The sequence below is a fragment of the Desmodus rotundus genome, chromosome 9, assembly GCF_022682495.2.
Source record: "Desmodus rotundus isolate HL8 chromosome 9, HLdesRot8A.1, whole genome shotgun sequence".
In the NCBI taxonomy this organism is placed as follows: Eukaryota; Metazoa; Chordata; class Mammalia; order Chiroptera; family Phyllostomidae; genus Desmodus; species Desmodus rotundus.
This window is the reverse complement of record NC_071395.1, coordinates 80,819,476-80,833,836: the sequence shown is the minus strand read 5'-3', so window position 1 is coordinate 80,833,836 and position 14,361 is coordinate 80,819,476. Positions and strand designations below refer to the sequence as shown.

Below are 14,361 nucleotides of genomic sequence, written 5' to 3'. Positions count from 1 at the left end.
CCCACCAGGACCCTCCCCTCAGGTGTGTGTCATGTCAGGGCACCCACAGATGATGTGGCCTCTGCCAGGCTGGGGGCGGGGCAGGGCTGGGTCCTGGGAGGTCACGGGGTTCTTGGAAGCCACAGCCCTGCTCAGGGGAGCCAAGTTTCCGGGCAGGCGTGTGGTTTCTGGCTACCTTCCTCCCTGGGGCGGGTGAGCCAGAGCGGGTCCCTGAGGCCCTGTGTGAGCACACTGCCCACCCGGGGCTCCTCCAACAGCAGCCCTCAGGGAGAAAAAGCAGTGCCCTGGGGTCTCCGGGCTGGCAGGCTGGCTCATCTCCTTGGCCCCTCCTGCGGCTGGCCGGGCTCAGGAATCCTGCTGTGGCAGCTCTTTCCACGTGCATCCGCACTCCCAGTAGGCCACCCTCGGTGCCCTGCCCAGACCCTGTTTACCAGCCCCAAGCTCTAGCCTTTGCCTAAAGGCTCCTCATGGCTCACACGTGGGTCCCCTGGTGCCCCCTCCTGGATGAGAAGAGCAGTGTTTCAGGATGGCTGTGGGAGGGTGAACACCAGCACCTCTGCCTTGGCGGAGCCAGCCCAGGGGTGTAATCTATATAGCAGTGTCCCGCCCCCAGGGCCGGGCTAAGCGTGGGGCTTCAGCAACCATCACTCCTTTACTTGGTTACGGCCCCTCCTGACCCCACTTCCCCCACCCCTGACTGGTCTCCAGTTCTGGGCGTGCTCCCAGGAATCATTTGAAATGGAACCTTGGGCTCAGGGCCTGCGGGGAGACCCCAACACAGGGAGGCACCAATTTTAGGCTTGGTGGAGTCTCATTCTCCACCCCACGTGCCCGGGACAGAAGAGTGGTCTCTGTTTCTTTTTATGGATGCCAAAGAAAGACCTGGAAATGTCCATCAGCCACAGCCTAGAGATAAGCCGCCATGCCCGGGCTGGGAGAGACAGGGGAGCAGCCCCGACAACCACACTGTCAAGTGGAGCAGACAGCAGCGCGTGTGGGGGACGGTGCTACAGCTCTCGGCCCCTTACAGGAGACCCACCCATGGGGGCTTGGACACCTGACCGCGCCAGACAGAGGCTGCCAGGGCCCACCTGCTTGAGCCGCTTGATCTCGTGCTCCAGCTCCACCTCGCGGGCCCTGGCGTTGAACTCGCCCAGGCCGGAGGATGAGCTGCGGCCCCTGCCTGGCCGCTCGCAGTCCAGCTTGTACATCTGCAGGTGCTCCAGCTCCTTTCGCAAGTCCTCGATGAGCTGCGCGGGAGAGAGGCCGGTTGGCAGGAGCAGGGGCACAGGAGGGAACCCTGGAGCCCTTGGCCCGGGCCTACCTCCTGCGTCGCCTCCCGCTCCTTTTGGAACTCAAGGCGGTTCTGCCGCAGCTTGTCCATCATGCGCTTGTACAGGTCCATCTCATCCTTGAGCCGCAGGCTGGTGTCCTCCAGCCGGTCAGACATGCGCTGCCGCTCCTGGAGCCAGGAGGACCAAGTCAGTGGGGGGTCAGGGGAGGGCTTCCCTGAGGGTTTGTGTCAGCAGCTCAGCAAGTGGGCAACCAGACCAGCCCCCCAGACAAAGCTCTCCGAGTCACAGCTTAAAGAACGTCCAGATCCCCTAGGATTCTAGAAACACAGCTAGAAAAATCTCAGGCCTCTGGAGTCCTTTGACGATGCCAGATGAGACTTAGCTAGAAGGCGGCAGCCCAAACAAAAGCTAACCTTTTTCTCCGTTATTTTCCCCCATTATATAAGGAAATATCTCACTGCAGAAAATTTGGAAAATCAAAACTCTACGAAGAAAAATTATTATTCATATTTTGTTGCCTTTTATTCCTAGGGTAATTTTATTACAATTTCAGAAACTAGAAACTGAGGCCTCTGGTGGCTGACACGGCCTCTCTGCAGATCTGGCTCAAGACCCGAGCCCGAGACACAGGGAGACACGGGGAGACACGGGACCAGCGCTCACCTCATCCAGCTTCTCCGTTTGCGACTTGAGCCGAGTCACTGTTGTTCTAAGCTCCGTATTCTCCTCCTCTAATTGCTGCACCCTGGGGAAAGCAGGAGGACAAAAGCCTCAGAAATGGAGATCACCTTACGGTTTGACAATCTGTGGCGATCCTCTGCTCCCTGGAGGAAGCAAGATACCAGAAAGCAAGAGAGAAAATATAAATAATTCCAAATGATGTAATACAGCCTTGAGCTTCCTGTCATCCAAGGCAAAATGGTAAAGACACTGAATTGCCATTCTTACTTTTCTTGATAAAAGGAAACACTTGTGTGTGAGTAAGAGCATAGACTCTTTTTGTGCGCATCCTTGAAACAAGAGAGGGGGCATGTGTGTCTCCCACGGGGGAGACAGCCTCCCTGTGGTTGTCTGTGACAGGCCCTCCTGCTGCAATCTGCGATGCGAAGGCAAGGAACAACTGTGTTTTCTATTCTCCCCCCAGCACCTCGCCCAGGGCTCTACCCTCTGAGCCTCATTACAGCTGCCTCTGACGCCCACAGGACTTGGTTCCAATTGTCCGAATCCTCTACGTTAGTGCCCACCAGGGACTGTCCTACTGTGCGCCCTCGAAAGGGCAGCCCAGGTAGGTTTTAATGCCCTGAGAACAGGGGCAGGTGAGCTGGGATGTCAGTGGCACCGGAACTGTGCAGGGTCATTTCTGACACCAACTCCTGCAGAGCGCCCCTTGTCCTTTCCATTGCTACCACGGCCCTTGGGGCTCCCCGGAGAGGCCCCCAGAGAGGAATTCAGACGTGCACTCTAACCAGGACACCTCGTGGGGAACGTGCGATGGTGGAGGGTGTGAGGAGCAGAGCACATCGTATGACTCCAGGGGCACTGTGTGCATATTCTATGTGAACAGCGCCCTCTGGAGTTGTGCAAGGGGTGTGGGTTAGGAGACAGTTCCCAGGAGGGCTCGCTTTCTATGCTTTGGCCTTTGGCCCACACTCCCTGTCTTCCTCCACCACCTGTCCCCAGCCGCCTCTCTCAGCTAGCCAAGCGGGCCAGCTGTCAGGACAGACAGAGGACAGTGACGCTCAGTGAGGTTTCAGCCTTCAGAAACATGCGAACAGCAGCTTCGAGAACATGAGTGAAAATTTACATGAGCACCTGGTCGACAGTGTTAACAGAGCCGAGTGCTGGGGACAGAGGAGTGAGGAGGGCTCCTCACTGAGCGCAGAGGGGCACCAAGTGCCCCGGCTCCCTGGGGCCCTGCCTGACCTCGGAGTCACACCTGATGCACCTGCTCCAGCCATGAAATGCAGGCCGGGAGGCCACCTCCCACCCTCCCTCCACCCCGGGGTGGACCCGCAGGCACTGAGAGGCCTCAGCTCAGATGCAGGGGCCTGAGCAGGGCTGAGGAGCGCGGGGCCCAGGCAGCCCCCCTGGCCTGGCTCCGTGCCGAAGGCAGCCTCGGGATGCCATCGCAGCCCTTACCTGCTGGCAGTGCTCTGGTGGGCCTCAGCTCACCACCCGCACAGTCACCGTGGGGACACTGAGGCCAGGGGAGTAGCACAGTACGTTCAAGCTCAGGGAACTGGTGGGAGGCCAACCGAGAATCCCAGGCCAACACCCCTCTTGGCCAAAGTCCCTGCCTGCCTCGGGTTCTAGCGTCTGTACCAGAGGCCCAGGAGCCCTAAATGCCTGCTTTCCCACTCAGCTCGGCCCTTGGGGCCCAGGGTTAGGAGAGAACCTGACAGCAGGGGGAGCTCCAAGCCTGGACACCAGTCCCAGCCCAGGAACCAGGGCGACTCCCCTGGGTTTTGGGTGTTTACCCTTTCTCTTGTTGACAGACACGTACGTTGTTTCTGGTTTTACCTGATATGAACAATGCTACTGCAAACATTCTTTTACACGCTTCCTAGAGAACATGCGCACGTGTTCAGGTATCCAAAGTAGAACTGTCAGGGCACAAGGCTTTGCCTCCAGCTAGGTTCCCCACCTATAAAACGGGGACAGCAGCAGCCGCCCCATATGGCTGTCCCAGGAGCGAGGGGGTGTGTCAGAGACAAGGCTTGCGGAAAGGCCCTGGGTCCCCGTGCCAGGCGCTCCCGCAGGGCCCACCTGGTGTGCAGCAGCTCGATCTCGGTGCTCTTCTCCCTCTCCAGCTTGCCGTAGGCCTCACGGTGTCGCCGCACCTCCTCCTCTAAGGCCTGCTCAGCTGTGGTCTCCTGGTCCTTCACCATCTCCTCCAGCTCGTGCACCCTGAGGAGAGGGGCATGGACCCCAGTCCAGGGCAAGCTCTCGTGGCCTGGGTCCTCTCACCCTGACCCTGGTTGTGGCTGTGGGGAGCCCTGGTCACTAACTCCTGTACTCCTGTCAGGCCTGGGGGACAGCAGCTTTGCTGACAGATGAGTTAGGGACACCAAGGCACCTAAGGAGAGGTGTGTCAGCCATGCATGGCACAGAGGGGCAGGTGTGGCAGTGGGTACAGGGGGAGCGAGGCTGTGCCTGAAGAAGCGGGACTCCCGGGGCCGGCACAGGGAGGGATGACAGGTTGTGCCACAGCTGAGTGAAACAGCCCTCAGGTCTCACCTCCTTCCTGCTCTCTCCCTTCCTAGCCAGTACCTACCTGCTCAGCGAACAATTCAACTTTGGGGCACCCTGCCTGGCCAGTGGCCCTGAGCATGCCAGACCTGGAAGAGAGCTGGGCCCCTCTGTGGATGCTATCACCCCACTACTGGTGGCCTGGGCAGTACCTCGATCTGGGGCGTGTTTCCCTGGCAATAGTCCCTCCCTGAGGCTGACCTTCTGCAGGGGCAGTGAGTCTCAGGCTGTCGCATGAGGATAACCAAACGCTACACGTGCTGACGTGTTACAGGTGGCACTGGGGGGCCATGTTCGGTGGGCCTCCTTTGGGAGGAGGGAGCAGCAATGCTGGGACTTTTCCCATTGGCAGCAGGAGGGGGACCCAACTAACACCAGGCTCTTCTTCTGCAGCGCTTGTCCCCAGGAAGGGAGGTCAGGACAGGGAGACAGGAGAGTGGGTCCCAGCTCCTGCCTCAGACATGCTCTGGGGCTGCAGGCCTAGGGGGTCAAAGTTAGGCTCCCCCCTGTCTCCCTGTCCCCACAGACCTGCCCTCCTGGGCAGAGCCAGGCAGCAAGGGGCTGATGCATCACAGATGCTCGGAGCTGCACAAGCAGGTTACCTCCCCTGGCTTCTCTTGGGGGCCTTAGCAACAGGGACAACCCTCTGTCCCCCAGAGTCACAGCCAACACCCCAAAGCCAGGACGACGGCCCCTGACCTGTGCACCAGCTGGGTGTTCTCCTGCTTCAGCTTGCTCTTCAGGTCCCCATTGGTCAGGCTGTCGTTCTCCAGTTCTGTTACCTTTTTCTCCAGGAAGCTCACCTACAATACGGGGGGGCAGAGGTTGGGTGGATAAGACCTTCGAGTCCCTAGGACTGAGAACTTAGAAGCTGTGGGACCGATGGGCAGGCCCTCCCACTGGCTGTGTATGGAGAGAGCAGTCATGTCTAGTGGGAGTGAGGATGGGGGAGGGGGTAGATGTGCCCATGTGATCACGGACAGGGATCCCAAGTCCCCAGAAAGCATCCCAGAGAGCTCCCTGCCACCCCCAGGGAGCATGCCCACAGCCAGGGCCTCCTCCAGGCAGGGCCCACCTTCTCGGTGATGTCATTGTCACAGGAGTCAATGCTGTCCCGGAACAGGTCCTCAGTGCTGCCGTTGCTGCTGCTGAAGTTGCTGCTGTGCATGAGCTGCCTGCAGGGTGGAGGGCGGCACATCAGCGGCAGGGGCCCTGTGGAGACTGGGGTCCAGACTCAGGCCATGGCCTGGCGAGCACCCAGAACCCCCTCTAGGGAGGCTGCCTCACCCAGGCAGGGGAGAAGAGTTGCTTGACCTCTGAACTCACAAGATCCTCCAGCTCAGAGGATGGCAGACGGGCTGCAGTGTCCCTCAGAGCCCCTGGCAGACGTGGCCAGTCCGTCACAGCCCTTTCCTGCTGCTTTAGAACCCTCTGCACACAGGTGTTCTAGCCACTGGCTATCAAGCAACTGAGCTGGCAGATAAGCCCCCACCCCTTCCAGCTGGAAAATCACCTGGTGGAGGCAGCTGGGCTCCTGGGCCCCTGGAGGTCACCCTGTAAGTGAGACTCAGTCCTCCTGCTACATCTCTAGGGACCCTGGGGGAGGGCAAAGGGAGGCAGACCCACCCAGGCTGAACTGGGCAGTGGGTTGGTGGGTGCTGGTGCTGGGCGGGCAGCTCCCAGAGCTCCGAGGGAGGATTTGGGGCCAGCTTGTAGGAGAACCAGTGCGGGTCCAGGCAGTCTCTGGGAGGCAGCTCCGGAGGATTTAACACGGAGCAAGGCCTCCACGCCCCTACCCCTGCCAGCAGGTAGCCCAGGGTCTCTGTTGGTGCCGCTGTCAGCTCCAGGGCCCGGGCAGGGCACTGACACTGGAGAGGTGGGCTGTGTCCTCAGGGCCCCTGGTGTGCCTGCCTGGGCTGAGGCAGCTGAGGGTTTAGAGATGCTGACTGCTGCCAGAAGAGACAAGGGGTGGGGATGGAGAGGAGGCTGGCCCTTCTTTTTCAGAAGAGTGTCTCCTCTGCTGCTCTGCCTTGCCTGTCCCAGGACACCTCACTTCCCTCGGCTCACTGAGCTGCACACGGGGTGTGGGGCACCGCCTGGGTCTGAGCTGCTGGCCTGGAGCTGGCCGCTGGGGTGGCAGGAGCAGTTAAAGGGGACAGTAGACAGCCTGTCCTCCCGGGGGGGGCTTACCGTCCAAAGGCCGTGCTAGAGATCTTTCGGTTGGGGCTACAGAGAAAGAGAGAGAGATGGGAGAAATGGTCACTGAACGGGACACTCTAGACTACTCCTTACTCTGCCCTGGCTGCGAGACACCAAAGTGCAGGGCGAGCCTCTTTCCAGCCCACCAAAGGGATGTCACCCTGATCTTCCTGTCATAAAAACACGCAGGGCCCGAGGCTCAACCCCGTTCTGAGAGTGCCCTCAACTGCCCACACAGCCTGGGGCCCCCTTGCCTGCTGCTTCCCCGTCAGGCCCCCACGCCGGGCCACAGTCCTCACCTGTTGGCCTTCAGGTTTTTCAGTCGGGCTTCCAAGTCATTCAGCAGGTTGATTTTCTTGCAGCACTGAGAGCAGTAAACGTCCAGCAATTCGCTGTTGTACGCGTGCCGCGTTTTCCTAGGTGTCTGCCCCGCACTGATTCAGGAGAGAAGACAACCTTGCTTTACTGCCGTCCAGGCTGGGGCCCACCCCACCCCACCGAGTGTACTTTACTGGATCCCCCGACACCTGGGGACCCTGTGTGTGTGGTAGGGGGGTGGGGGGTGGAAGGACAGCACCAGATCTCCCCTCCTCCAAAACTCCCAAAGAGAAGAAGCCAGTGAGTTGTACCCGTTTTGCAGATAAGGCAACTGAGAGCTAGTGTCGGAGTAAGTAATGACTCAGGTATGTGCCACCTGGAAGAACCCTTCACACTGAGGTTCTAGAAAGCAAGACAACAAAGACGCCCCCCCCCACCCCCCCGCCCCGAGCCTGCAGCCTCCCAGGTTGGTTCATTCTTTCTTCCCCAAGATGGGAAGAGAGGGGAGGAATTCTGGACCCCCAAGCCCTGGGAGCAGAACCTACATAGCTCAGGGCTCTGCCCACTAAACCGCCCGGGGATGAGGCTGGGTTGGTTCTACCACTTTTCCTGGACCCCAAACGCCATTCCAGACCAAGTGGCCACCTGGAAGACACTGAAGATCCCAGGTCCGAGTAGACGTTGGTCCTGGTCTCGTCGTCAGGGCAGGGGCTGCTGGGGGCACAGTCCACGTCATCCCCCTCCCCGTAGTCTTCAAACTGCTCCTCGTTGCTGAGGAGCGAGGTGGTGGAGTGCGTGGAGAGGTCTGACGTCGTCATGGATGGAGTGTGGCCCAGGGATCTGGTATTGGAGACAGCTGCCCGTTAGCGCGCCCGCAGCCCGGGGTGGGGGCCTACCGGTCCTGCCAGGAGGTCCGCTGGCACCACTGACACCTGATGAAGTCTGTGCCGGGTGGCCCGGGAAGCACTTTCGGGACCTTGTCCTATGGGACGTGTCACCACAGAAACTGTCTCTGCCCAAGAGACTTTCAAGCCACTGCTACCCCAGAGCAGGGAACCTTGCTTATGACCTGGTGTTTCACCTACAGCTCCTTAGATGACACTGGTGAAATCACTACATTATGGGCTATCAAATCATTGTTGAAAGGTTTATAAAAACATTGGCAATAATGGGAAAAATTAATATTAGATATTAAAGTTGGACATAAAATTCTAGATACAGGAAGACTGAGCAAGATAAAGGTCTACACAGAATAAGGGAAAGTTGGAAGTGAGAGTGTTTACATGTAACAGCTTGGCTTTGGTGGTGGGACTGCAAGAAAAGTTAGTTATTTCCCCTCCATTCTCACCTTCCCAACTTTTTCAAGTTCTAGTTCATTGGCTTGTACTTCTTCAATGATAAAATGAAGTTTTAAAATAAATAACAAGGAGCTACTAGGAGAGGTGCTTCTCCCAGTTTATAGAGGGGATTTCTAGTCCAAAAAAACCTGACTCCAAAAACAGGTCAGAGACCCCACGCCTCTCACAGCTGAGCCACGTGGGGCCTGTGAGGGGATGGGAGCGTGCTGAGCCCAGCCTGGAACCTAAGGACAGAGAGAGTACAACTCGTCACCTGCTGAGACACATCTTCCCGTTAGTCACCGTGCAGCAATTCCTGGCTATTGTTACCCGTAAGTTAGGGTTTCTCCAGCCTCCTAGGCCTCTGCGCTCGGAGACCTGAAACAAGCCAGTGATTCTCAAACTGGGCCCCTGAGGAACCCCAGGTTCTATCTAAGAATCACAGGTTAATAGTAATCAAGTCTCCACCCAAATGCGTTTACTTATCTACCCGCCCTCGGGGTCCTCAGCACCTCGCCTTATGTGCTCCTTTCTCCTATAAGTTTGTCTAAAACTCTGGGCACCTGGCGCTGGCTGCCTCCTGGTGACTGACGGCCCCGGGAGTCAATGGGAACAAGCAGGTGGCAAATGATTAGCCAAACGGCCAACAGGTCTGTGGTCGGTGACCACCTGTCCTTGGATTCGCCAGCGGGCCTCTCCCAGGAAGCATGTGGACGGACCACGTCACAGCGCCCGCGGAGAGCTCCCAGAGCCCCGAGGTTGAGCACTGCTGTGCTGAGAAAATATATTAGGTTGAACCACATGACACTGCCTTTTTGGAAAGGTGGAAAATTATTAAAAATGGACAGTTTCATGAGGTTCAGTTGATATGGGAACCCCTCCCCTGCCTCTCCAAATCTCTGGGTCAGCTCTGACCACTACCCTCTCCTGACACGTGGGGTGCCAACTCCCGGCTGTCACGGCCTCCTCAGCTGTGACAGTGGCTGCTGGCCGCCACCCGCAAACACTGCCGTGTCCCCCCCCCCCCCCCCCCGAGATGCAGTGAGGGCTGGGAGGACGGCTCCCTCTGCTGACACCAACCAAAAGCCAACACTGCCCCGCTGGGAAGTCTCCAGGTGCTAATGTTGTTTTTAAGTAGCGTTTCTGACTATAGGAACACAAAGCAGTAAATAACATAGAGAACATACAGCACAGCAGATGCGAGGTTGTTAAAACGAACAGTCCCGCCACCCTGGAGGAACTGCTAGTTTTCTGGAATACTTTTCCTAGGGGGATATATATATATATAAATGAATATATATATATTCATTTACTTTAAACAAAACTAAGATCATACCTCATTATATTTGTAACCTGCCTTTCAAAAGCTCACTGACATCATACACCCCACGTCATTACATAGTCAATTAAACCCAGCTTTGCACGCTGCCTACAATTCCAGAACCGGCCCTGCTGGAAGCCTTTAGGTTGCTTAGAACCTCCAGCCGTTGAGAACACAGCCGTTGAGAACACCCGAGAAACTAATGCCTGCGATGCAAACCCTGAGTGCGTCTCCTGTTTACCTCCCGGAGACCCCTTCTCAGGATGGCCCCTCTGGGCCCAGGGCCCCTGTGGGGGCCCAGACGGCTGTAACTCACTTGTCCTCTGGCAGGAAGAGGCCCCCGAGACCCCCGTCCTTCTCCTCGGCAGGACTCCCGACCGACCCCTCCAGGCTCTGGGTGCTCTCCATGGGGCTGTCCATGTCCGACTCCGGGGGTCCCTCGGGTGGGGCCAGTGTCATAGCCTCCTCCTCATCCTCGGGAAACAAGCCAGGCTCCCTGGGGAGGGGCTCACCGCCAGCAAAGGTGGGGCCTGGCACCTCGCCGCCCTGGGAAAGACAGAGGGACACAGAATGAGGGACATGCCTCCCCAGAGCTCATATTTGTCATTACAAGGCAGGGACACTGACAAGGACATGTTACTAATGAGGAAGCCCAGGCACCCCACCTAGTGCAGGGACCCTGAGACCCCAGGTAGGAGAACACCTGTCAGGTAACTCGTCTCGGGGCCTCATGGGAGCCCAACGAGGAGTCACAGCCCCCCGGGACAGCCACCCACAGAGAAGGGCCACAGCCGGGACACCCACATGGTCAGGGCACCTGGGCAGCTCATCAGGGTCCCCATCACAGAGTCCGCACAGGAAGCCAAATATCTTGGGAGAAGGCTTCTTGGTGATGGAGTTCAGGGCACAGCCACAACAAGAGGCCACCGAGAACAAGGCCCCTGTCCTGGCAGGGCTGGTGGCAGCATGACACCGGGACGTGGGCACAGCGTGACGTGGACCCACCGTCCCCCATGCTGGGCACATCCAGTAGCCTCTCAGAACCTCGGCTGTGCGCTGGGAACGGCAGTGAAATCTTACAGGATCACTGCGCCACAGAAGGACCTCAATGACCGAAGCCCAGCCACGGGACGTGATGACGACCTGGGACGGGGGTGTGCCTGGCTGGGCCGCAGCCCTGCAGGGCAGCAAGAAGGCCAGTCTCTCAGTTCTGAGCTTTGGGCTGGTCCCTAGGGCCTAGCACACTGCCTGGCACTGAACCTTGTGTTAAAATCACCTGAACCTGTTCCCAAGCTTCTTTAGTGGGCTCCTTGGCTAGGGTTGCAGGGCCCCCTATTAAAGGACTTCCTTCAGCCCCCAAACTGCAAGAAGGGTAACAGTAACGAGGGCTGTGAAAAGCCTCCAAGTGTCTCAGACAAGATCAGGGTCAGGGACCTGTGAGGAAGGAGGTCAGGGACAGGCCTGGCTGTGCCCGCCCAGATGTGAGCCGCAGTGGTGAGCAGGTAGGCCCCCTGGGGTCTGTCCCCACCAAGACATTCTGGCCTAAGAGGAGACGGTAATTAATGAGCTTGGCTCCTGCCGGTGCCATGGCTGCAGCGGAGCACCAGATGGACCAATAAAGCCGGCATCAGGCAGCCAGGCCCCCTCACTGGGGGGCCGAGGGGCTGTGTAATTAAAATCACCCCTAGTGTTCACATAGCCCTTTCCACCTAGACGTCACTAATCCAGCCCTACACGGCTCCCAGCGTTATCCACCTTGTTCCCTACGCTTCCTCTGCAAGTCCAAAGCCGGGTCCCAGGAGAAACAAAGGGAAACTAACACAGAGCAGACACCAAGTTCTGGAGACCATGCTGAGAGCTGACATATTATCCCTTTGGGCTGTGTGCCCACTCTTCAGGACAGAGATTCTTATCCCCACTTTACTAATGGGGACATCAAGGCTCAGAGAGTCATCTGCCAAAAGTCCTCCAGCCTGCTTCAGGAGTCCCGCCTGCCTCCGGCCACATGCTTGGTTCCCGTCCTCACTGATGCCGCCCACCCTTCATGGATTCCCAACCCTGGTGGTGACGACGAGGACAGCATACATCCCAGGGACGCACTGCAAACTATGAAGCCCAGGCACCCCCCCACCCCCGTGCTACCACTCCCACGTGCTGCCCGATTCCTACGCCCAGAGGAAACTCCCCGAGCTAGCACATGGGCACCCAGGGAAAGAGCAGGCAGGAGGGAGACGGCCCCGAGGAGAGCCGGGGCCCCTGGATGGGCAGCGCGCGCTCTGTTTCCAGACCCACCGCAGAGGGGCTAGCATTGCCAGGGAGCCCGGCTCTGCGGCTTGCAGGACCGCCAGCACTGTGCAAACAGGCATTCTCTCAGGTCCTCACAGCCCTGGGCACTGGGTCTCCTCTCTGCCGCAGTGTAGGAGAAGCCACCTGCCTGGGGCCACGTGGGAACTGGCGGCAGGGCTGGGACTGCACTGTGAGTCACCAACGCCCACTCTCCACACAGCCGTTGCCTGCCCTGCTCCATGAGGCAGGAAGGGCACCAAGAGAGACCAGCATCTGTGGACGAGTGTCCGGCGTGGCCTCTGGACAGCTCACGTTTATCTCACTGGACACCAAGACACAGAGGCCAAGTGTCTGCCAGGCACTCTGCCCGGAGGCCCCCAGCTCAGAGCATACAGGTGGGGACCAAAGGCCCCCTCTCACCTGGACATCCCACAGCTACAGACCCAACCCGTGGCAGGTCGCCCAGGGTCCCAACCAGGGTGGCCTGGAGTGGCTGGCCTTAGCCACAGGTGGGGCGGTAGAAAGGAGAGGATGCCTCCACAGAGGTCCCTCCCTCCCAGCAAGACGGCCACCTCCTGAGGGGCATTTTCCCCCTCTGAGCAGGGCCCACACGTGCCTGGCCCTGCACACTTGACAAAGCGTCCTGTCTGTCTGTCCGTCCCTCACAAACTTCCCCACTCACCTCTCACAACAGCCCCGGGAGAGCTCAGGGAGATGTACGTGCAGAGATGAAGGATTCACTGTCCCCATCTGACGCGTGGGCAGATGAGGCTGGAGTGGCTGGGGGCTGCCCTGGAACATCCCAGCCACCGAGGGTGAAAGCCAGGCCCCACCCACCACGGCCAGGCCCCTCAACCACCCCTCACTCTCTCTCTCTCTCATTGAATCAGCCTTTCCTCTTAAAGTCAGCTGCTCCCCACATTAATACCTTTTCATTCAACACACGATTACTTGCCCAAGGCAAGCAGAAATTTGAATTACAACTTCAAAGCCATTTCTTGTAGTTTCCTCTGCAATTCCAATAATATAAAGACAGCTATAAGACAATGAACTGCACCTCATTAGTCCGGGACAGTGGCACTTTGGCATTTGTCCTGGTCAGAAGTGTCCCTGTGGCCCAGCTCCCCTGCCCCTGGGCCCTCTCGGGAAGGACCCGGGTGCAGCACTGGGCCTGCAAGGGGTGCTGCTGGGGTTGCTAAGTTACCCTCCAGCCAGGCCGCCTGGGCAGGTGGGGCCCAGCAGGAGCCTCCAGGTCACATGTGCCTCCAGGAACCGGGAGGTCCTCGGGGAATGTGCGGGAGCTAAAGATTAATCTGCCTCAAGGTGGTGAGGCAAATTCCACTGAAGCTGCAAGATTCCAGCAAGTTCCCCAGCAAACCCAACGCTGATTCTAGGCAGAGGGGGCCTGGGCTGTGGCAGCCCCTGTGATGGGGAGGAGCCAACCCCGTGAGAGTAGGGGGCGTGGGCACCTCATGGTCGCCAGCCTTTCTACGGTGAGAACCTTGAGGTCCAGAGAGCCGTCTGCTCCTCTGGGCTGCACGGCCTGAGTCAGACCTGCTCCACAGTGGTGCGCTCCCAGGGGGTGCGAGGGGATGTCTGGGGCGGGGTCCCGGACCTGAGGCCTGCTCTGGAGGGGTGGCAGGACCAGGGTAGTGTGGAGTCAGTTTTCACGTAACGGGTGTGTCTTTTTGGGAGGAGGGGTTTAGGGAAGAGACAGTGTCCTCAGCAGGCAGCACCAGGTGACATCTGTGGGTGACCCCTATTCCTAGCACTCTCCCTGGGACCACAGCCAACCTGGGCATCGAGCTCCCTGATCCCGAGGGCACAGGGTCAGCCACTGTGGGCCACACAGGTGTGGGGGACAAATGTCCAGACCATTCCGGGTCATTCCTCCCACCCCACCGAGGGATCCCAGAAGTAAAGGAGGTGAAGCAGACGCAGTACCCCCCGCAGGCCCCAGGACACCCTCATGAATGAGGCTGAATGAGGGCATGTCTCTGGAGCCCGGCAGACTGGGTTTCTCATCCTGGCTGGCCCGGTCACTCACAAGTGGTGTGACCTTGGGCAAGTGACTCGTGAGCCCCTGGCTCCTTACCTATAGAATGAGGACAGTCGCCTGAACCTCAGAGGCTACTGTCAGGGCCACACATGACCATTTCCACAAGCACCAGAGACTCAGCAGCTATGGGGATGTTAAATCCTGCCCTGGCCGTGTTGGGGGCTGCATGTTGCAGGGACCAAGCTGTCCCAGCCAGCCAGTCAGTGAGGCCCTGGTCAGACAGGAGGCCAGGAGGTACGCCTGCCTCAAAAGGCTGGGCCTGGGAAATTGTCCAAGACCAGGGGTTTCTGGAGTTCT

The 14,361-nt window shown here is 58.7% G+C and overlaps 1 protein-coding gene across 4 annotated transcripts in view; it reads right to left on the bottom strand.

Annotated features, from left to right (window-relative positions):
- Positions 1 to 14,361, bottom strand: part of RAB11FIP4 (RAB11 family interacting protein 4) — a 100,253-nt gene that overhangs the window by 7,178 nt on the left and 78,714 nt on the right. For all 4 annotated transcript variants that reach the window (XM_053910791.1, XM_053910792.1, XM_024564884.4 and 1 more), the window contains 10 exons: positions 10,036 to 10,265; positions 7,707 to 7,901; positions 7,043 to 7,177; positions 6,735 to 6,770; positions 5,620 to 5,719; positions 5,244 to 5,347; positions 4,062 to 4,202; positions 1,959 to 2,040; positions 1,325 to 1,462; positions 1,092 to 1,250 (listed from right to left, as the gene is read on the bottom strand). In XM_053910791.1, coding sequence (XP_053766766.1) covers positions 1,092 to 1,250; positions 1,325 to 1,462; positions 1,959 to 2,040; positions 4,062 to 4,202; positions 5,244 to 5,347; positions 5,620 to 5,719; positions 6,735 to 6,770; positions 7,043 to 7,177; positions 7,707 to 7,901; positions 10,036 to 10,265 — 1,320 coding nt within the window. The remainder of the gene's footprint in view (positions 1 to 1,091; positions 1,251 to 1,324; positions 1,463 to 1,958; positions 2,041 to 4,061; positions 4,203 to 5,243; positions 5,348 to 5,619; positions 5,720 to 6,734; positions 6,771 to 7,042; positions 7,178 to 7,706; positions 7,902 to 10,035; positions 10,266 to 14,361) is intronic.